The following is a 23019-nucleotide window of genomic DNA, read 5'->3' on the forward strand; positions in this document are numbered from 1 at the left end:
AACAAAATGATCAAGTAAATTGTGAAATTGTAAAACTGAACAGAAAAACACAAATGTCTACAACAGATTTCACCTCCAAGTTCATACAGCTTTGAAAGATGTTCACTGTTCTCAAGAAAATAGGTCTTTTTTGACAGAAGCAGATTGGTTATAGAAGGTGAGCAGCAACGTTGCCTAATGCCAAACTTTGGGAGTAGTTGTAATCCCTTTTTTTCCCTTCCAGAGTTGGCAATGGGCTTCATCTGAGTAAAAGGCTTTGTCACCCAGCCTGGGCTAACATTGCTAATGAGCCGGCTAATCAGGTTCATATAGGACAAAGGGCAGATAGTTCATGTGCTAGAAATTGACCATAATGGCCAGGTCACCAAAGGGCTAAACACCAATGGAACCCTGACTGGGGGGCTTTTGAATGGCCCACTAATGGCCTTCAATTCAATAAGAATCAAGGCTGAGGTCTATCCTAATGAAAACACCTGGCTTTTTAGCTCTAGTTACACCAAGATTTGGTCAAGACCCTCATTTTAACCAGTAATCAATGGATTTTGGTCCATCTGGGGTGGGCTACAAAGGAGCAACTGCGAGGTGTGGTAAATCACACAATCAGATTATTCTGCCAAGCAAAGACTTTGTCATATGTATAAGTCACAGGGCGGCAAAAGTATACATGTTTCGCCACAACTGGGGCTTTAAAAGGCTTAACGAGTATTGTTTCCTAGGCAGCAGGATTTAACCCATGGACTGGCCATGGTACTTGCTGCAACTATCCAAAACCAACTGCCTCAGTTATGTGTTGGGATGCTGCAGAACATTTTGTACGCATCTACGTCAATGGCCATGCTCAATAGCAAAATGACAGGAATGAGGTTGTACAGGGTTACTCTGGGGAGATGTCTAACTGTAAAGAAAAACAAGGGCCTCCTGACCAGGAATACCATGATAGATGATATGTGAAATACCTTTTCGCAAACCTTATTTAAGATATACGATTATTGGTCTCTTAACTTAAACCTATGAGGATTTAAATCATCCCTGCCCTAGATATTTTCTTTAATCCTTAAAGTAGGAACATGGCATTGCTATTTTGTTTTTAAAAAACAACAAGAAAATGAAGTATTTGTCACTTGCGTGCAACATTTGTTTATGCAGATGGATTTTTAAAAAAAAGTTGATTTTAACGTTAGATGTGTGATTGAGAAATGATGGAAATTGTAAGAAAGAAAACCGTAACCTCAGTACTTTTACCAAAGGAACTACCACACACAAACTAGATCATCCATCAACAATGTCATGGTTCAAAAGGGATGTATTCAGAAAGACAAAATCAATCATATATAACTCAACAGTACATAAAAATGATGAAGTTCTAACCCTGTTTGTACTCTGAGCATGGTCACTTCCATGTGTTAACCAAACAGCAAGAGGAAACATAAGTGAACTGTTGTAAACAGTGATCAAGTCAAATAGAATAAAACACAAGCTATTAAAGATCACAAAAAACAGTTGATTTCACCATTATTGTACAGAGGGGTATGATGAAGAAGGCGGTCTTGGTGACATCAATATATACATGGTTCATCACATAAAACACTCAATTTAGTACACTTTGCCACTGATTTGGCACAAGAGTTTAATGGGCCGCTTGGATGCAGATGCAACACTGTGCCAGGTGCCTTCGCATCTGTTGCTCAAATAGCAGCACGCAGCTCCTTCAGCTGTGACATCAGGGTCAGTAAACACACGTGTACGTATCATAATGAGACTGATAAGTTCTAATAAAAGGGTTAAAGAGTTAAATGACAAGAGAAGGCAAATGTGCATGTAGCTCAAAGAGCCTTGGAGATGCAGAGTTAGAGAGTGAGAAGGGGTGTGGGCGAAAAGAACAATTTGTGTGTACAGCTGATTGCATAATGCTTATAACTGTGTTTTGGAGCTCATCTTGTGACTGGTCTGCATGTCAAATGCATATCTATTGTGCCTGTGTATGTGTGCGGGTCCACCATCTTTTATTGCCTGTCACAGTTTGTAAGGAATTAGTTCCCGTGGTGGCCCAAGGCTATACAGTGGAAGCAGACTCAGGATAAGGAGGTGCCATGTTAGTACGGAGGGGAAGGAGGAGATCAGCTGACACAACTATGTCACTTTATCAGCCAAAGACTGAGACAATGTGACAGGCCGACGCTCAGACTCACAGCAAACGCACATACAGTATCTGACCAATCTTTAAAACACAACTCAATAAAAGTAGTTCAATTTGGCTTAAATTAGGTAGAAGAAAGTCGATGAAGCAGAGAAAGAGGTTCATAGTGGTTGTCTGCTCCACTGAACCAACATGTGAGAAGGGTAATAATCTGTAGAGCACGTTTAGGGGGATGACTTTAAACCCCAGCATTACCTGATTAAGAGCGCTGCTGCTCTGACAGTGGAACATGTAATTGGACCAGACAGAGCAAAGAGCAAAGTGAAGCAGTCTTCTCACCCTCTCTCTGTCATTCTCTCCATTCACACAGTCCCCTGCTGAAACACTCAGTGACAGCCAGGTCAGGCCGACCCTATGGCTATTTAACCTTTATTTAGCAAAGCGAGTCACTGACACAGTCACTAACAACAGCAAAAATCAAGTTTTTTTCTGCATTTAGTTTTCTGTAAAAAAAAAATATATATATATATCAACACTCATGTTTGAAGTAAATATGTTGCGATGTCTGTAGTGTAATGTTTGACAGCTCCTACCCTTATAACCCTAACAACAGCTATGTTGAGAATAACCAACAGGTATCATACAAATTATTAATTTACAGTGACAACAAGCATGCTCCTCTGTTTCCAGCTGAATTAGTAGCCACTAACCACGGATGAAACTCTGCCAGGTCAAACAGGACTCTGGTCTTCTTTTCAGAGACAGTGGAGGCATTTATCTCTCTGGGTATGCTGTTTGTAATGTACATTTATGACATACACACAGCACGGAAAGATATTCAACATAAGGAGTTTTGTTTGAAAGTGTCTTATTAGTGTTAGGTAATTTTCCAAAAACACCTCTGATGTGAATTTTCCATTTTTATTTAATGTATGGTGAGATTACTTAATTCCTTCATCTCCTATATTAATTTCCAGGGTTCCTATACATTTTCCAAGTCAATTCAAGCACTTTTCAATCATTTTTAAGGTTCATTTTCAAGCATTTCCATCAACTTACAGCTGTGAAGATTTATACATAATATACAGTAAATACAGTATAATACACTATACAAATGTTCACTTCTTTGTCACAGTAAATTAGAGGTTATTGTTCTATAAACAACCAAAATGTTTCCTGACAGCATTCTACAGAAGGGTGACACATTAAAACTGAAAAGTTTAACCCAAGAACTTTTAACCTTGAATTTTAGTGTAGCGTTTTTGATTTTCAGCATCTGTACGAATCCTGCATTTCTATTAAGGGTTAGAGAGCTCCACCCCAAAGCTGTGTTTTTAAATTAAGATATTGTCTGTCAGCTCCTGGAGCAGGAGCATCAGTGTAACATCATGGCTCTGCCTCTCCTGTGTAATCTCCTCTCCAATGAGTGCCTTTGTTTTGCACTCCACTGCCAGATGAGATGGGAGGCGGTTTTGTTTTGACGGCCCACATCTTCAGGTGCCAAAACCACAAATCTCGGGAGTAAAGGCATGAATGGAAGCACTTTGACATGCAAACAAACACATGCACACTCACACAGCTCCATGTGTGTGTGTGTGTGTGTGTGAGGGGGGGGGGGGGATAGTTAAAAAGTAATGCAGAATTTCAGTGCTTGCAAATATGACCCACAACACAATCACCATTAGAACAAACACACAAAAACCAAAATGAGAGGAAAAATGTTAAGACAAAAACAATCTTTCTAAAAACTCAGGGACTTCAGCAGGAATTAACTCACTGTGTTAGTGAGGACAAAATGGCCTTTAGCTTAGTAACAGAGCAACCGTCATTACCATTTGATTAAAAAGAGCTGGCCTTTTAGTGGGCGGATGAGCCCACGGCATCTCAGTTCCTACATACTGTATGTAGTGCATGGTCATTGCTGGGGGAAGGTCCTTTCCACAATAAATTTAAAAAAAGACCTACCGTATTTTATCTTATTATTATTAACAGCTCTCATAAACCATACCCCAACAATACATTTACCATATCAGCAAGAGACTGACATTGCTTTGGTGTCCAGTCTACGCTATAAAGCTCCACTGTTGTCCAAAAAGGGCCTTCAAGAGCCACACTGTTGCATTTTGGCGACACATTCCTGCATCACGATTAACACAGCAGGTGTTTTCGTAGCTAGTCATCCTTGCAAAACATAATAAACACTAAGCCTTCATGTTTGCTTGACCTAAGCATCTTCAACACGTAATCTATGAAAATAAAACCTGGTGTGTTTGCAGATGGATCAGGAGTGCTGACAGTCTCATAGTTTCTGACACATCCACTCTCTCTGGTCATGCCAGAAACAAGAAGCCAACTGGTGTCAACCTTGAATCACCAACTCTCTCGGTTTCAGAAAAATCTTTCCTTTTTTAAATATACTCTTACAGTAACATATTATTTTGATTACACCATCTCAAACAGGGGGAAATAATTGGTGCACTCTGAAGGAAGTTTTATGATATCACGCTGGGTTTAATGGCCAACTGAGAAAACTGCTGCTAGATTACTTGTATTAAAAAAATATGGCTTCATGTCCATCAGGGAACTTAACATTGAGCTGATTTACATGCGCACCATGTTCACCTACTCATACTGGTCGTTTCAGTCACCATTTATGGTTAATTGTGGGAGTTAACGGGGCGTGATATGAGGCTCGTGAACCTGTGCAACATTTTATGCTCTCTGTGATTAATAAAAGGAAAACAAGTACTTCAGCTGATGGGGTAGTGCTTAATTTAGCCATAATATTAACCTACTGTGTACCTAAACTGTATAGTGGGGATGGAAAACACAGGTCAGCTAAGGAGATTCCCTTCCCCGCTGGAAACGGTAAAGATAAAGCAAGCAAAACCATATTATAGGTCACAGAAGGAACACTGCTGAGTCAGCAGCGAACGGGAGAGAGAGAGAGAGAGAGAGAGAGAGAGAGAGAGAGAGAGAGAGAGAGAGAGAGAGAGCAAATGAGAGAGCAGGAGAGAGAGAGAGAGAAAGAGAAATCCTGCTGGTCAGAGTTTGACCCTCACAATGTGTACAGAAGTGAAAAGCCTGAAACTGAATCCCCACATTCCTCTGGCTTTATGACAAGTGAGTGAGAAATGCTGCTGCTGCTCTGCACATGTCGTTCCATACTACCTCAGCCCAGCCTGCGATGCTGCCATTTTACCTCCATTCCCGAATAAGATGGTACACCAGATTTTCTCAGGGCAGATTCACGCTGCATATTTTTGGACCACCCACCCAACTCCAGCAGGCAGCTTGCTCAATCCAAGTTTTCTCTCCCTCCCTCAGTGCCAAGGATTCCACCCTGGGCAGCGGGAAAGGTGCCAACCACATGCTAGCACCCAGTGCCACAAACACATTGTGGCAGAGGGGAAAGCAATTCACCCACTCGCACAAATTAAGACTTCAAAGCACGCTCTCTAACCTTTATGTATAACTCTACCCAGTCATGAACTAATTTAAAGGGTACCATCATCTTTTATGGTCTACCTTTGTCATCCTCTGAGGGGAGGACAGGCTGTTTCATGCCTTTTTCCATAAAGCATTTTATAACCTTTAACTTTAAGTAATTGCTTTATAAATTGTATATTTTATTACCACAATGAGATCTGTGACGACTGTGGGAAGCTTGAATGAAAATGAGCTGAGTACATATTCAAAATAGTAGCAGTTATTAGATCTACCATATTGTACAGCAAAGCAATACCAGCCTCACGACACAATGGAAAACAGCTGCAGAAGCATTGTCACATAGTCATGTGACCTCTGTTGTCTCCTCTGTTCAAGCCAAACTGGCTGAGGGCACCTTCTTAGCAATGAGCAGTAGACACCACAATATCATTTAGCTTGGGAGATCAATATGCACTTTGCTGTAGCTGACCTACATAAGTGGAGCAGCGTGGACCGTCGAAATCATTGGATTGCCTGTGAGGCTCAAGATCCTTGGAGCCCCAGTGGAGTCTCCATGGGAGTAGAGCACGGTGGTGTGAGGTTACAAATCTCACTTTTAAAAACATTACAGCTTCAAATAACTGGCCATATCATTCTAACACAAACCGACTGCCACAGAGAATTACCCCACCTGGAAAATGATCACAGACGAGTCAAGGACACTTCAACAGTGCATTTGTCTGCCAATGTAGAGCTTAACATCACGATCAGACGGTGTGCTTTTTGCAGTAAAAATAATAAATTAAAAAAAAGACAGCAATCACCAATTCACCTGCCCTAAGCCTAATTGTTATTTTGCTGTAAACTCACAGATCTGTAGCCTATTTTATTAATTTATTTAATAGCACAGAAAATGGACAGGCAGAGGGCACTTGCTCTGGCTCGGACCGAAGTTGAGGAGCTGTTCTCAAATAATATGTTGGACACATAGAAACAGATATCTGTGGGAGCATTAGATATTCAGAAAGAGGAGAAATGACAGGAAGTGCCACCTCCTGGTCCAGGAACTTCGCCTGGATCATGGTTAGTTCAAAGCTTTTTTTGGTAGAGCCCGACAGATATATCAGTTGAGAGACATTATCATTATAGTGTATACGATGTCCGATTTATGCCATTATGAAGACTTTTTTAACATAATATATAATGCAGAAAATGTTGTTTAGTGTGATTTAGAAATGGTGTTAGCTATTCACTGAAATTAAACAGTAATATTTAGCCATTTATTGTATTCCTATCTATTCTTTATTTCCTCAGTTATCATTTATATAATTGGCTAGCAATGTATACATTGTTTGTTAAACATGTTAAACATCATTAAAAGTAGCTCTCTGTGTACCTTTGCAGAGTCGTGAAAAATCAGTGCACAATCCACAAAAAAGGTTTATTTTCATTCCAATCTCAAAAAATGACTATATTAGCCACCACATAGGTTATCAATAAATTCTCCTGGTCTAAAATCAGTATCAGCATCTGTCACAAAAAACCCATATCAGTCTGGCTCTATATTTTAGAATGAGTCAGGGACAGTTTGACATTCTGCTATCCTTCCATCTGATTGGACAATAGGAAAATTAACTCATGATGTAGGGCACTTTTTTTCTACTCAAGATGTTTAAGGGGCTACTGCAAAACGTGAGCCATGTAAAGGAGAAAAACAAGGAGCTTAGCAAGCGCTTCACTCTCATTAAAAACAATTACAAAAATCCGCCCCAGGTTGATCTGCTCCTAAATGTTCCCTTTGAGAAGCGTACTTTACCACGGGCATCCATCACAGACTGGACATCTTGATAGCCAAACACTTAAGGTGCGAGTTATCCCAGAGCAAATTTGGGCCCAATCACTTGGCTCAATATCGTCAACAAACAACTGTGAAATCATGGGAATACCTCCAGTTGATCCCGAGCAAAGCCGGCATTTTAGCATATATTTGACAACTCTTCATGGTTAAATCGTCAACTGTTTAATGACGAGCACTGTACTTGGATAATTTCAGTTCTACGGTTGAACCACAAGAAAGGATTCTGTACAGGCTGCTGTTAACAAGACAGGACCTACTCTTAGCCCAGATAGATGGGATTGCTGATTTGAGGTCAGCGAAACAACACAATGACAACATGCCTCGAAGCAGAGAGGGAGTAAATACTCCGGCTCCTCCTCTTCCATGTCAGAGCCCTCTCAGCTTTCCATCAACCATCTCTGCCGTCCCCCCCTCCGCTCCTCTCTCCCTTCGCTGTAAAAACCTGGCCATTTCCCCACAGCTCATCCCTCACGCCCACCCAGGACCTGTCACACTGCTGTTTCCATGACAACACAAACGCAGAGACAGCAGGGTGAGATGCCCAGTGAGACAAGGCAAACAGATACCAAGGGGAGCGGTGCATCATGTCAAGAATACACTGTGGCCCTTATACAGCATGTGATGGACAGATAACACAACATAGTCTGATCTGTTACATCTGAACTTGACGAGAAGCTGCAAGGTTTCTTGTGTGTTTGTTTAACCTGTCTTTCTTGCGGTTTGGTCTAAATCATTTTATTTTCTGAAATAAAAGATGTAAAAGGCAGGAAAACGTAATTCGTAAATCTTCTGCAAGGAATACTATGCAACATCTTCATGAAAGGCCAGATTCCTGCCAGCCTCTCAGCGCTGGATGTTGTCATTTGACACTGCTTTTTTTTTTTAAAGAGCCCAGGAGTAGGACATTAAAAAGCCTGTGTGAGACGGAAGGCTATGGTGTTGTTTAGGAGCTGCAGAAACAAGGATGTCATTTTCCTGCCTGGTTCAAATGAGTCAACGTAATGTTGTTAGCAAAGAGAAGTGTGGAAACAAGAGGAGCAGAGTAGTTAAAATGTGATCGGTCATAAACAGAAGTGTACCTTAGACTTAAGAGATTTCTCCAACATGGCATTTCTTTCAATGGGATTTAACTTGTCAATTAGTATTTTTTACAAGAATGTTCAAATAATGAGGCTGCAGCTAATGATTAGCTTAATTATTGATAAATCTGTTGACATATTAAAAATTGCTTGTTTTGGCCAACTAAGCCCTAAAGACATTTAATTTTCTATCACAGAAGATTAAGGAAATATTAATAATTAGAATTTAATTAACTGACAAATAATTTCAACTGTAAATTAGTCTAAATGCCTAGAGATGAGTTTTGAAGACATGTGTTAATTCTTCTAAAACGGCTTATGGTTTGAATGGGGATTTGGTTGCAAGCCTGAAATAAGTTCAGTTGTTCGGATAAGCCTAATGCCCTAATAACAATGAGCCAGAATTACCTCATGTGATTTAGGTATTCACCCCAACATCCGTGTGTCATGCAGTGATTTGCTGTGATACACAAAAACAAAATTTCATTTGAATTTACTGAACAAATCCTATACAGTATGCTCAGATACTGTCTTTATCAGGGGGATAATTTATATAGGATCTAAGTGTAATGAAATGTAGCTAGATGGGACTCCTGATATTGCACTGAAAATATCAATCAGTGTTAAGTATAATTCTCACTACTGCCAAATATGTAATTAAAGTATCATTATAATGGGACTGCAGTGCTAAAATCTCATTACTGAACTATAATATTTGGCCGCAGTGACAGACAACAACCAAAGAACTGGCAGCGTATGCTACAGAACAAGGGTCAGATGATTACAGTATCACTGGTGACGCAACAAAGCGAAGCCTATCACAGGGCAAAAGTCAGTGATTACAAGATGAGAGGCTTGTCTCCAAGTGCAGCGAAAAATACAGCTTTGTTTTATAAAATTGTGAACACGCACTGAACAAGTGGAATAGGCAACCAAACCAAAGCGAGCTAAACAACAATATATAAAGATGGGTTTGTGTGAAGGAAATTACAGGGCTCAGTGGAGCCCAGACTGAAAGAAAACAACTCGCAGGCAAGACATGGATGTACAGATTGTTTCCGAACCATGTGCATTATTCGGTCACAAACCTGTTGCTAGAGCTGTAGTTTACAATGTGTTCAGGCGGAGAAATACTTCTAGGTAACACCCATTGCACCAACTGTGCCAAGTCAGTGTGTGAAAACCTCCAGCCAGTTATCCTTGTATAAACATCCACATACTTGCATACACGCTCACATGAATTCCAGTACTGTCATCATCCAAACAATCGTTCTATTGCATTGTTAAGTCGCAACGTATATTTAGCGTACTGAAAACCCCATTATACAATTACTAACAGTCTAGTATGCTTTGACCTTAAATAAAACATACAAGAAAAGCAATACTACATACTGTAGGAATGCAGGCTTCCATTTAATCGGGACCGCATTCTTTGTAACTAGGAGAGGGTTGTTGCAGGTGTCATATGTACACTCCGTGTCCTCGTCTAACACACTCAAATTTTAAATAGTCAGTTGTAGAGAAAATTTCACTTGTTCGCTTGTCTTCCAAGAAAGAACTGTGGCAGCCAATATCCACAGAAAAAGAATACTTGCAGAGAGCGAGTTTTGTTTGAGCACAACTTAAAAAGTCAATAACTTCAGGCACTATGCCTTAGAGATAATATGCTACTCAGGCTGACAGGAGAGTAGGTTTAAAGTGGTTAACAGAGCACATGCGTGCATCCATATACTCTGGATTTTTTAATGTGCTGTTAATAAATAAAAAAAATCAGCCACATGCCACCATTGTTTCTTTTAAACTCCTTGACTTTGCATAGGACTACCATTATATCTGACTGAAATTCAACACATCTTCACAGAAAGCCCTAAAGTTGCAGCCAAACCGCAGCTGGACAACATGTCATGTTAAATCTCATATCAGTGATGTGACACGAGTGCTGTGCACCATCAGGTGGGCAGAGTGATGCAACAGAAACTGCTCAACTGGTTCCACAAGATGCGTTCCTCCAGCATTACTGAGAGGAGCGTTGACAATCACTGAAATGGCACAAGCTGTCTGCCTGTATAGTCCTGAATCAGTCAAGCAGGAGAGCCCTTAAAAGGAGTGCAGTGCACTCTCGACACAGGCACAACAAAGCAACACACAAGTCAAACCTCTAAGCAGCATCCCCCCATACAGCATGGGTGCTTTACATTTTCAGAGTATCTTCTGTATTCAATTAAAGCTTCTATTTACATCTCCACAATGAATCGTACGTGCCTTGTAATTACGATGCCACCTGATTGTGTTAAACATAATTATAAGTTTTATGACGTTTTTGGAAAGCAGTGTCACAACAAACTGCAAGCACTGTTTCCCTCTTCCACGCTTGAGCGTAGAGCGAGAGTAGGTTTATGTTTAGTGCGTGGCTGAGTCCAACTTTCCGAATAGTTTTTGTCAAATGTTTGAAGCTACTGGTTTATAACAGTCAAAATGCTCGCATTATAGCATGGCTGCTAACTAGCCCAGTAGTAGGGCACCTCGACATTGCATAGTAACACCAGCCAAACACAAGAGAAACATTAGTTCAGCAAAAATGAGAATGGTCCCTTGCACCCTGAACACAAATGCAGAAATTTCGTCAACTTACCTAACGTAGCAAGTAGCACCGAGACTTGGTTAATACCACAACAAACAAGGTTAACAGCCCGCTCAAACACATGGTCAGAACTGTCCTGACTCACTCATATATTCTGACAACGACAGCCAGACTAGCCTGCAGCTAAACAGTTAGCATGCTAACTCCGTTCCTGCTGTACTGGCGAACTTCGTCCGGTGTTGTGTGCACGGTCACCCGCTCACTCAGCACAAAAAACAATGACATATGAAAGTATTGTGCACGCCACATATCACTTCGCATGAAACGTACAAGTGGCCACATTGCCGTTAAATAAAAACAGCTGATACACATTGCAATAACTCGCTTTCAAGCGTGCTGTCTGAGCCGTCTAATTGAGTTTGCTGCAGAAAACAGTATTGACACAGGCAGCGGGCTTAGCCAGAAGCTAACGCTTGCTAATAAGCTAACGCCGAAGCGAGAGCCTGTGCCAGACAGACACACAACCGAGATTGAAGACCTCGCATTGGATCATGGATTTCACAACGAAAACACCACGTCCCGTCTCAACAAGGAGCACCAACACGTGTGGCTACTTACGATTTAATACTTTCGGCTGTGTCCTCGTTGTTAAATTCCGTTTATCAGACGCCGCTCTGACCTTCGCGGTAGTGAAACAACATTTCTGCTGGCTAACTGTGCCGCCATGTTACTCCTGCTGTGCAAACCAATGCTGAGTGTTTATCTGGCTGGTAGCTGCAGCTATCCTCCCCCACACCAAACCACATCACGGGGCTCAGCACTATCAACTCAGTACCGCCGGGGTTCGTGAGCAACCCTACGGCGATTTACCTGTTAGGATGACACCATACTTGATATTTGGTCGAGCAGCATTCATTTGTTGACATTTAATCTGACAGTTACTTAACCCTCTGGAGTCTGGGGCTATTTTGGACGTTTTTGAACCATTTTCATTCTGCCTGTATATAACACTTAAAACAATGTTTACCACGTCATGTCGGTATCTTTTTTTTATCAGCACAACCTCACCTTTATGACCTGATAATTATTTTTTCACTTTGATTTACTGTATCAACATTTTGAACCCAAAGAAACACAACAAAATGTTGCAAATGTGGACACAAGTTGCATATAAGAGGTGAAATGAGGATAACATCTAGTTCTATATTTTTATACTAAAATAATTGACCTTATCTCCGGTTTTACTTGTCCTATCATCATCAAACAAAAACTGGCATGGAGTTTTAAGACAGTATTTTAGAGGGAAGTTGACGGCAGGGAAACACACTGCTTCGTTTTTACGCCATGACATAATGAAGAAGTCATAAGATTTGATAATGTTGGCGTGATTGGTGACTCCAGAGGGTTAAAGACACCACCGAGTCACGACTGTCAGTAGCGAACGTTTTAATATATCCTGTGGTTTAAACGGTGGGCAAAGTATAACCCCCATCCCAAGTCAGGGTTGCACATATAAGGGGGGAAAAGTGGGAATAGGAAACAATTTATGTACATTTACACCAGTGGGAATACTGCTTACTAACATGTATGTATATAAGATAATAAATATTTATATCAACCTATAAAAGATCTGTGAAAGATATGTGTCGCAAACAAAATGGGTGGTAAAAGGAAGTTTCCCTTAAAGATTTTTAAGTTACATTTTAATCTAACCTAGTTAATGTAAATATTGACCAGTTGCTATAATACTTATCACTGACAGTAAAATGTCCCCCAAATTTTTTCAACAAACTCCATTTGGCTATTATAAGAAATGAATAAAATGTATTAAAAATACACATGGCAAACCTACATAACAAGCCCTAGAAATATTTCAAATAAGCGTGTCCCACTTATAGCTACCGTGATTTACTGTGTGGTCAACTATCCATGGATCAAACAAGCAAGCAGGCGTGTTCTCGAGATTAAAGCGTGAGCAGCAGCGCCACCAAGTGTCGGCAGGTGAAATATCAACAGGGTGGTTTCTACATGTTTTTATAAAGACTGTAGAGACCAGAAACTCCATGTAGACACATTCAACCACCACACCGCCATTTGTGTAGGTTTTTCTCGCAGTTGCTCCAGTTTGTCTTTGTTTAGCTCAGGGCAGGACTTGTAGCTTTACACAGTACAAAACAAATATTTGTGTGCGTATTGTATGTGGAGAAGGCTTTCAAACACCATCCACACCATCATGTTTTGGTTTAAAATGTACACAGTAACTGAAAAGTTAACTGAATAAGTAAACTATTGCAAACCAAATATTTAAAACATTTTACAGGCCTTCTTTTTGGACCTTTCTGCTCTGAAAGTGGTGAGGAGAGGGTTATGGGGGACCTCAGTACTTCTAAAACTCTGGCTACGGCCTTGCTACTATGACATTAAATAAAACTTAAATTGAAAATTCCTCCATTTTTGGAAATTTTGTTCTTGGCACTGACATGCCACTTTTATTTTTTTGTTATGTGCAGTCTATATGTCCATTTTGAAGCAAATTCCACTATTATTCCGTGCACACAACACCCCCTCATCCCTTCAATTTTTTTCCCATTAAAATATTTTTTGGGTTAGTTTTTCCTTATCCAGGATGTCATATGCTGCACGGACAGAAAAGTCCCCCTTTGAGGTAAATTTGTGATACTAGGTTATATAAGTTAAAGAAAAAATAATACTTCAGGTCTTTTTTCAATAAAACATTTTATTCCTATGTAGAATAGATAAACCATCAGGACAAGTTGAGAAAACCAAATACTGCTGATATACTGCCCAAGGCAACCATGACTCACTACTGTGTACCTAAAATTAGCTAATGGGTTCATTCTTTACAATAAGCCAGTGTTACCTAGGTGATCGATTCTTCCAATACAGTTCACTGCTCTCCATAGCTTCGTAAATTCATTTTATGGCATGTAAGTGAAAGGCATATATCAACAGTCAATCATTTGGCACAGTATATAGTGGGTGGGTGGGTGGGGGTGGCACAGCCAAACAAAATATGGTTTTCTCATTCTCGGTCTGGGCTTTAACAACAAATCATTCTTGTGGACATTTTAAAGGTAAGCAATAAGATGCAAGGCCAAACATATACAGTAAAACCTATTAAACAGCAAATGATAAAGGACCATACGAGACAGTGATTCAATCAAACTCACTTAAGGAATGTTTTTCCTGGTTTTCCTATCCATCTTTTATAAAAATGTATCACTCTAAGTGTGTTCATTTACCGACAGTGTTATAGGCAGAACTGCAATAGAGTCAGGATCATTTCATGGCAAGGAATATGTTGTTGTAATTACAAAGCTGCTCGGATAACTAAATGCTACATCAGGTTACTACGTCTTTGCTGGCAGTTTTGCGCAATACTGAACTGTGAATCTACTTACAGTAACACAGGGAGATGTTTTCCTTGGCTGCTTTTAACCCCTCTTCTTATTCTATCCATGAATGGATATTAAAAAACTTTATCTCCATCTTTAGGTGTCTGTTAGCCAGTGACATGGTAAAAACATTCTAACAATGTCTTGCTGCGATAGTTTAAATGTGTGGTCTGAATCCTGAAGACTGTATGCAACCTTCACTGATGGGAAAATAAAGAAATATAAGGAAATTCATAAACTTCATACAATGTTTACAAATATCCCTCAAAAGGGGGACAGGAGTCAGTGGCAAAGAAGCGGAGCTGGGCTATCACTTATAAATACGAGAAAAAAAAGGTAATAAATCACAAGCTGGAATACACACTATTTAGGAAAAAGCATGAAATGACCCGACTTGGGAGAAACATTAAACACTGAGGTCATCATTCCTGAAATTTTAAAATTACACACCCTGTACAAAACAATCTGTATCAATAGGCACTTCTTAAATAAGCTCTTTTTTGTTTCTCATAGTTTATTTCGGAATTTGTTTTCTTTTCATTTGGAATGGCACAGCAGAGCAATGATTGTTAAATCAAGGCGTGCTGGACGACTGGCGACAAGCAAAGCTAAATGCATTCTGGCCCGTGAAGTCCAGCTGGGAGGTCAGTCCTGTGTGGGAGCTGAAAATGCTTATGATGGTCGAGGAGCTGGAGGGACTGTTGGTCGGATAGAGCCGCGGAGGCTCGGGGGAAGATGGTTCTTTGAGAAGGGGGTGATAGAGAGGGGGCTGAGGTGCAATGTATTTATGATGACTTCTCTTTTCTTGCTCTTGGTGAATCAGCTCCGTGGGAGTTCACGCCATTTACGCCATTAGCTGAAAACAAAGGACACAACAAAAGTAAGCTTTATATGATTAAATAATTAAATGTATGAACGCATGGACACTATGATTATAAGCCAGTACGGCAAATTTGATATTTCTGCTTATAGTCAGACAGCTTAGGACCAGGTTTGAGAAGAATGGGAACACGTGGGACAAACAAATTTTTTTCACATGCTCGCCATCACCATAGGTTTCAATTTTTGATGGGCGCCACTTCATCAAGATGGCGAATCAGAGATGGCAGCCATATAAAGTCTGTGAGAGCCAATTTATCTTCCAAGCCACTTAAAAGGTCAACCTTTGTGTCAAAATATACATATTCTGGGTCAAGGAATCCTATAAAGCTATTAAGAATATCAGTAGGTTATTTATTTTTCCAACAATATTTTATGTGGTTCATTCTGACAATATATGATAATATATCTACACCATTGTTTTATTAATATTTGTATTGTAAAGGGGTTTTCTGTGATCGGTTCTTTACTTTGTGCTTGTTGCTCACCTTTGTCTTTCTTTGATTTGCTCTTGGGAGGAATTTGTTTCTTTTTCAAAGTCTGAGCTTGGGCATGCTCTCTCCACCGGCGCAGCTGGAAGTTGATAAATTTCCACATCATGAAGGCCTGAGTGAGGCAGATAGCAGCCAGGACAGTTATCCTATTAGAGAGTGAAAAGAGTCAGTAAATCAGAAATGTAATAAAGACTGCATGTGTGTGTGTGTGTGTGTGTGTGTGTGTGTGAGAGACAGTGATACTGCTAAAAATTTGATACAAAATTTGACTTCTGTTAACCCTCTCAATTCCAAAACAAGCTAATGGATTTAAAAGGCAAAAAAAAAACTTCTTTTTTTTTTTTTTTTTTTTTTTTTAAATCATCAAAATAACACCATTTATCATAGCCAGAAACTGAAAAAACAGAAACAGTCATCAGATTTTCCATATCTGATGATTCTTTAACAATTAAGTGAAACTTTACCCAAACCGCAGGCAGTTTACACAGAGCAGAGATGAAAGGACAAAATAGGTTGTACAAATGTAAATAGTTAGTTCAGCAGTATAGCATGTGAGGGCCACATATTTTTCCCCAATATTGGTAACACTTGTAGGCACTCAAAAAAAAAAAAAACGCTGTACATATAGATTCCAGAATTGAAGAAATTCTACTTTTATACCATTTTTTTATGATTTAGGTCACTGTTTAAAAGTGCAGAAAACCCTTTTGAGTGCTTCCTGCTTCTAGTCATGAGTACAGTCCCCCAATATGTTTCAATAATCCAGTGAAACAGACATGTGTGTATAAAAGGAAGCAGTAGTGATGTATTGTGGTTGCATTTCATTCTAATTTCTTGGAGCTGGTGTTGGTGAAGACTTCTCTTCCTCTGCTATGAAGGAGCTCTTCCTGTATGATTGTTGAGCCTCAGTACTACATGGCGAGTGCAGAAATAAGCTGTTGTTCCTTTATTCTAAGTGGCCAAGGTGATGTTGACAGATTTGCCACATGGGAATTAGAACATATCGTGAAACTGGACAAAAGGTGTGAATCACTTGAGAATGCTGCTGCCTGCAGAGAATTAATAGTGAGTAAGCACTTTTAAAAATATTGTTTTAGGGTTAAGTAGTCCAGTTTGTCTTGTCAGACACACTTACCAAGGTTATTATAGTTAACGAAATCTAGAATTGAAAAAACATTTTCGTCAACTGAAATAAAAATAAAAATGAGAGCTTTTTAAAAAACGATAACTAAACGATAAACTAAATAGATAAAAAATCCAAAACTATTATAACCTTGACACTTACCGAACAAAAATGACATTAAAGTTTCCTGCAGCCAAATCAAAGCCTTGATTCTCAGCTGTGACGAGGCCGAAGCCCACGGTGAGGACGGACAAGGACAAGGTGAGCAGCCGTGCAAGGACAAACAAGACGGCCCATATGGTGAAACTGGAAGACAAGAGGCACAAATCAATAATTCATAACTGGTAAACATTTCACAAATGACCAATCCCAATCATTCTGAATATGACAACTCACCCTGTTTGTCTGTTCTCGTTGCTGAAGTAGATTAGGCGGGAAACGTGGAACAGGAGCTCGACAAAGTAGTGCAGCACCAGCAGGACCAGACCCAGACGATTCAGACTGAAAGACACAAGGACACATGAGTCCTCTTTATTACAACTGACAAGAGCAACAACAGGGGGGGCAACACTAGATACCACTAAACCCTCTCCTGAAGGGCAGTGTACAAACACAGGAGAAATGCCACATGTTCCACACAATCACACGTAATTTCAGGCTTCTAAAGTGGCGGTTCTTACTTCAGAATGTAGGCGCCTGCAATGTGGACCAGATACAGGAAGATGTACACAAGCTGGCGTGGAATATCCTCCTAAACAGTAAACACAAAGAAGAATGGTCAAAATATTTACTCTGCATGTGGAATTATGCAAAGAGAGTACGATTCTTTTAAACAATGCAACATAATCAAGGAAGTCAAACAGGAAGTAGCCAAACAGACGCTGCAGTACGTCATAATACTCTAAAACCAAGGAGCCACCACACAAACACACACCTTCTTTGTCTTTTGGAAGTACAGTTCTGGGAGAGCATGTAACCAGTAGCCCAGCTGACAAATGAAGTAGAATTTCATCTGGAATCTGAAAGCAAGAGTAAGGAAATGCAAAGGTTTTATAATTCACACATTAGCTCTCATAAAATAACATATGATTGGCTTTTTGTCTTTTTAAACCAAAGAGAAATAAACAGTATCTCAAAATGACACACACAACATTACAAACTTACGGCATCAGTGTATGGGGGTAACCCTCCCACAAGGTGACTGGATTGGACAGGAGGTTTTCCTAAGGAAAGAGATGCATTTAAATTACAATTATGGAATGTTTTAGGGCTTAAATCATATTCAGGGCTCCAATTTACAATTATGTACATTGACAATCAATCTGTTGATTATTTTCTGGATATTTGAATAGTTGTTTGGTGTATAAAATGTGAGAACATGCTGAAAAATGTTGATCAAATGTCTTGTTTTTATTCACAACTCAAAGATATTCCATTTACAGTCAAATAGTAGTAAAGAAATCATAATATTAACCTCTCACCATATTTCATTTCTCTCTCTGCCTCATTTCAACCCATGGACAATGCTATATCCCTGTATGTTGTTGTTTTTCATGTACTCATTTATTTTTCTATCTGCTCATGGTAAAAAGGAAGGATGTGTATTATTTCTCATTTTCTCTGATTTGTAACAAGACTATGTAGGACTGGGAGGGGGGAGGAGGGGAAATGGGTTGTTTTTGGAAAAAGAAAAAAAGTCTTTATTTCTCACTGTATGTACTTTTGCCTGTCAAATGAATAACATTTTTTTTTTTTTTTAAGAAATCATAATATTTTCACTTTAAGAGGCTGGAATCTGAAAATTTTGAGCCTTACTCACACTAGATTGATAATTAAAAAGTTGGCATTTTTTTATTAAATTAAATTAATTTTGATGAAATAGTTGACAACTAATTGATAAGTCATTGCAGCTCCAAACATAAGTAAACAAGAACAATGTAAGCTTAGCTGTTGTACGTACAGAGAGCAGGATGCTTGCGCCCCAGCCGAAGGAGAATAAGTAGAAGGCGCTGAGCTGGCCCGACTCATTGAACTTGCTGTGCTTAGTTTTGGAGAAGTGCTTCTTCCTGTTGATTTTCTGCAAAGAAGAACAGCCATTTAAAAATGCAGAACTGTCCGCTCTGAGATTAAAGTGTCAGGTTTGTGCCTCACTTACATCGAGCACATACTCCTGGATGATGGCATGCATGATGATGGCCACCAGCATGTAGAAGAAGGTGGTGGCCAAGTCCTTGATGCCGTGGTGGAAGTGGTTCACAGCTGTTTCCTCTGGCCCTGCAGAAGCATAGAGGTCGGACAGTCATCACAATAAGCATGATAGCATTTTTCTATTTTTATCTGGCAATTTGTTTCGCAATATCCAAAATGACAGATGCACCCTGTTAAATCTTAAAGGGCCAGTAGACTCCAAAATCATATTTCTCCTCCTCTTGTAGTGCAATTTATCGATCTATATTGTTTTGGTGTGACTTGAAATAGATTTTCTTAAATATAATAGAACTATTTAGCTCAACAGGTAGGAACTATATTAGAAAGAAAATAGTTCCTACATGAAACTGATCACAAAAAGGTCTGTGGATTGCCTTGAGTAACTTATTTCCTGGTTCCATTATAGTCAGAAGAATGCAGACATATCTAATCTGCAACACTCAGCATCTAACATCAAAACAATCTAGATGGATTAATAGCACTGCATGTAATAGGAAAATGTGTGCTTTTGATTTCAGGGTAAACTGTGCCCTTAGTAACCAAAATGTCAGATGCACCCAGTTCATTCTTAACATGAACTGTCAAGCTTTTTTAATGCAATCCAGTCAAGTGATTCAGATGCTTAATAACCTTAAAGCCTGAGGTAAGGCGTTTGACTTAGTGCGTCTCGACTGTGCAGTATTACACCACTTTGAAAATCCCAGAGATATCGACTGTCTCAGCAGAGTAGCTGTCAAACACAGAGCCACTTCTGTCTTTCTAAAGTTACATATACAGACTCTAACCTGGTATCTGTGAAATAGTGTGAATAATGTGATGAGTTGTAGCACAGAGATACAGGATCATAGGTCCCTGCAAACACTTTGTGAAAGCCAGACTGGCACTTCTTTGCTTACAGTTTATGCAACCACATGACGAAATCAGTCCAATCGTTTGTAAAAGTCAACGCACACAAAGAGAAAATACAGTGCTGGTATTGAATTTGCTCACTACAGAGGGATTTAGGTGCTGCATGTTATTTGTCTAATTAGATACACGCTGTAAATAAGTTACAGAGCTGTGGTAAGGTCTCTCTGATAAGAACTGCATCACCAGCTGGCAGCCTGTACAGCAGAGCATGAATAAACTCCTCGTGCATTCCTCCAACATTATCTCAAGTTGGCAAAGAAATTACTAACCTTGAAACGCGCAGGGGTTGGATTGAAAGGCCTATATTACACCTTAGCCCAAATTCACCCAACTCAACCTTGCCACAAGAGAACTTTATAAATCAGGCGGACTAAATTTAGCTCCAAAGGGAGAAAAAAAAAAGGAGCTCTCAAATGGGTTTGTGTAAAGCCACGCAAGTACCGCTCTAGAATCTAAATGAGAGGCTTCCAGCAGGACAACTCAAAGAAAATACTGCATTATAGTTGAAGACAAAACATGCACTATTTTAACACATCATCTGCTCTCACCATAGATATTATACTCTCAATTCAACTTACCATTTGTTGATATGGTTACATTGTACTGGACCGTTATGAATAACACCGCAAACTTCGAGGTGACCTGTAGACGGAAAAGACATATTAGTAATGCAAGCACAGGCACAAAAGCCTTTTTTTGATATAGTAAAATCAGAGAGCACTGCTTGCTTATATATATATATATATATATATATATATATATATATCAAGGATTCCCTGCGAGGCCGATATTGGAGTGACTGTAGCTATGACTCACATGAATGTTGAAGTTAAAGTGACACATTGGTTTCAACGTCACTGAATGTTTTATTTTAGTAATATAATATAGCAATTTTTGGCTGATAATATGATAAGCTCCGCTGAAACTATGTGAACATATGGGAATTACGCAATAATGCTGTGACAACAGAAAGAAAAAGGTGATAAAGTACTACTAACACCTTCTGTAGAGGTGTAGAGAATAAATAGAGAAACTGAATAGAATATATAAAATGATACATTACACTGTGTTATTTATGGGCACTATTAATCATATTTTTTATCATGTTTATTCACCAGGTTTCATTTTCTATCTTTTTTATTATGCATTCTAAATATTATATTTTCATCTTCTTTGTACCATATTTTCACTATTATTATTATTATTATTATTATTATTATTATTGTGTTGCGTTTTCTTTTCCTTCTTATTTTCTATTAATTGTGGCATTCTATGTTAATTCCATGACATGCAATATCCTTATTGTCCTAACAGTTTGTGCTGCATTTATTGTATGAAAGGCGCTATCAAATAAAATATAAAGTTTATTATCATTATTACAGGAATAATAAGTATTATTATGTAGGAATAAAATGAGTGGGAGTTCAAAATTATCCGACCGTGAACTGAAGGTGTAGCGAGCAGAGCTGCACCACGATAACACGGTTACAACGGGAAGTCGCTTATTCTTCCTTCAGAACAAAATAACTACGTGGACAACAAATTAAATGAACTACACCAAAGACGCTTTCACCATTTAAAGAATTGGTCATACAATGTCATTACTTTAAAAATGTTCATGCTTCTATTATGATAAATATACACTTTGCAACGATTGTTAGTGGACTGGGGTTTTACTTTGTAGAACAAAAACAGGAAGTAGTTGAAATAATCGCCCTGTTGACACTAATGGCGCTGCTTTTCACTCTGGACGAAACATGCTCGAAATGAACATAAATTTAAGTGAAAGTAGAGCAGCCTGCAGCACGGACAGGGTCACGCTGTATGCGCGAGTCCTGGTTGTTAGCCCGCAGCATCGAGTTACATTTAAAACACCGTTTTAGCCCAGAGGACAACTTTCTGTTTGGGTGCAAGCGGGTTTCTGTGATGACAGCCCTCTCCGTCGTTGTATGATTGCCACGTAACACATCTACGTATAAACTAAGCAAGTCGAGCGCGTTGTAAAACAGCCTGCTGTTACCAACGGGGTCGACACAATGTTGCAACTCTGCAACACACTCAGATATTTTCATTAATAATGTCGCATATTTAAAACTTTGCGTTTTATATTCAAACCGCGGGCCTGTAGACGAAGAATTTGAATTATCGATTTCAACATGGGAAGCTGCCAGCTGGACTGTAGTGCCCACGTTGCCTTAATAATGACACAAACACATTTAATCTTTACGAAAAGCTTGTTAAAGACTACTCGAATTATTCGATATAAATGTGGATTAAAAGCAAAAGCGAGGCCACCGTGGATAGAAAACTTTCGATCACGGGAGGAAGTAGTGTGAAGAATAGAGATCAGACAGCCATGTCACTTTCCAGGAGAACAGATGGGGAGTACTCGCAACCCTGCCTGGTAGTACTTTGCATCCCCGCATGACCCAAACCCATTCAACATGTGGACCAGACTCACCTCAAACATCAGCCCGAGAAGGAACACCATAGCAACACAGGAAACAATATCTGCATGGTTCTGGATGATAAACTCATGGCTCAGCACTGGCGGATTCTTGTTGGTCTTTTTTCGGATCCCCATGTCGACACGATTCGGTCCCAACTTTGTGCTTTTACGCAGCTTAGTTGTGGTCGCTTACTATCAGATATTATAATTATCCTTCAGAAGAAGAACGCTCAAAGCTCCCTCCTGCTTCCTACTAGCGAAGGGCCAGGCAGCAATTGAATGGCGTGTCACTCTTCTGCTAGTGGGAGGGTCCACGGAGAGAGGCGCTGCGCCTGACCAACGACGCTCTTTTTACGCACAGGAGAGAAACAGCTGGGGCTCTCTACCGCTCCCTAGAGGTTTGGAGTAGAAGCTTTTAGTATTATAAGCCTATAGATGTATTTTTTTTCTTTTACTT

At 39.6% G+C, this 23019-nt stretch overlaps 2 protein-coding genes across 4 annotated transcripts in view; both read right to left on the reverse strand.

The window, feature by feature from the left end:
- The window catches only part of ncoa2 (nuclear receptor coactivator 2), a 58792-nt gene extending 46940 nt beyond the window's left edge, over nucleotides 1-11852 (reverse strand). For 2 of the 3 annotated variants that reach the window (XM_059326664.1, XM_059326662.1), the window contains exon 1: nucleotides 11703-11852. The gene's annotated coding sequence lies outside the window, so the exon portion shown is untranslated. Of the gene's footprint in view, nucleotides 1-11135; nucleotides 11341-11702 lie in introns of those variants that run through there. The other variant, XM_059326663.1, reaches the window with a different exon arrangement.
- A 2287-nt stretch (nucleotides 11853-14139) lies between these two features.
- On the reverse strand, nucleotides 14140-22848 carry tram1 (translocation associated membrane protein 1). The gene is made up of 11 exons (XM_059327238.1): nucleotides 22575-22848; nucleotides 20692-20755; nucleotides 19152-19270; nucleotides 18957-19073; nucleotides 18161-18219; nucleotides 17931-18015; nucleotides 17677-17747; nucleotides 17393-17497; nucleotides 17159-17302; nucleotides 15868-16019; nucleotides 14140-15356 (listed from the first exon to the last, which is right to left on the reverse strand). The coding sequence occupies exons 1-11, from the start codon at nucleotides 22695-22697 to the stop codon at nucleotides 15286-15288; spliced, it is 1110 nt and encodes a 369-aa protein (XP_059183221.1). The 5' UTR covers nucleotides 22698-22848; the 3' UTR covers nucleotides 14140-15285.
- Nucleotides 22849-23019: the final 171 nt, after the last annotated feature.

The sequence above is a fragment of the Centropristis striata genome, chromosome 23 (genome assembly GCF_030273125.1).
Source record: "Centropristis striata isolate RG_2023a ecotype Rhode Island chromosome 23, C.striata_1.0, whole genome shotgun sequence".
Lineage (NCBI taxonomy): Eukaryota > Metazoa > Chordata > Actinopteri > Perciformes > Serranidae > Centropristis > Centropristis striata.

What these genes read in the sequence shown, in the direction of transcription:
- tram1 (XM_059327238.1), bottom strand. Translation starts at nt 22,697, where the DNA reads ATGGGGATCCGAAAAAAGACCAACAAGAATCCGCCAGTGCTGAGCCAT. An exon ending in TCCAGGAGTATGTGCTCGAT is followed by an intron (nt 19,074 to 19,151) that starts GTAAGTGAGGCA and finishes TCTTCTTTGCAG; the next exon opens with AAAATCAACAGGAAGAAGCA. An exon ending in AACGAGAACAGACAAACAGG is followed by an intron (nt 17,303 to 17,392) that starts GTGAGTTGTCAT and finishes CTTGTCTTCCAG; the next exon opens with TTTCACCATATGGGCCGTCT.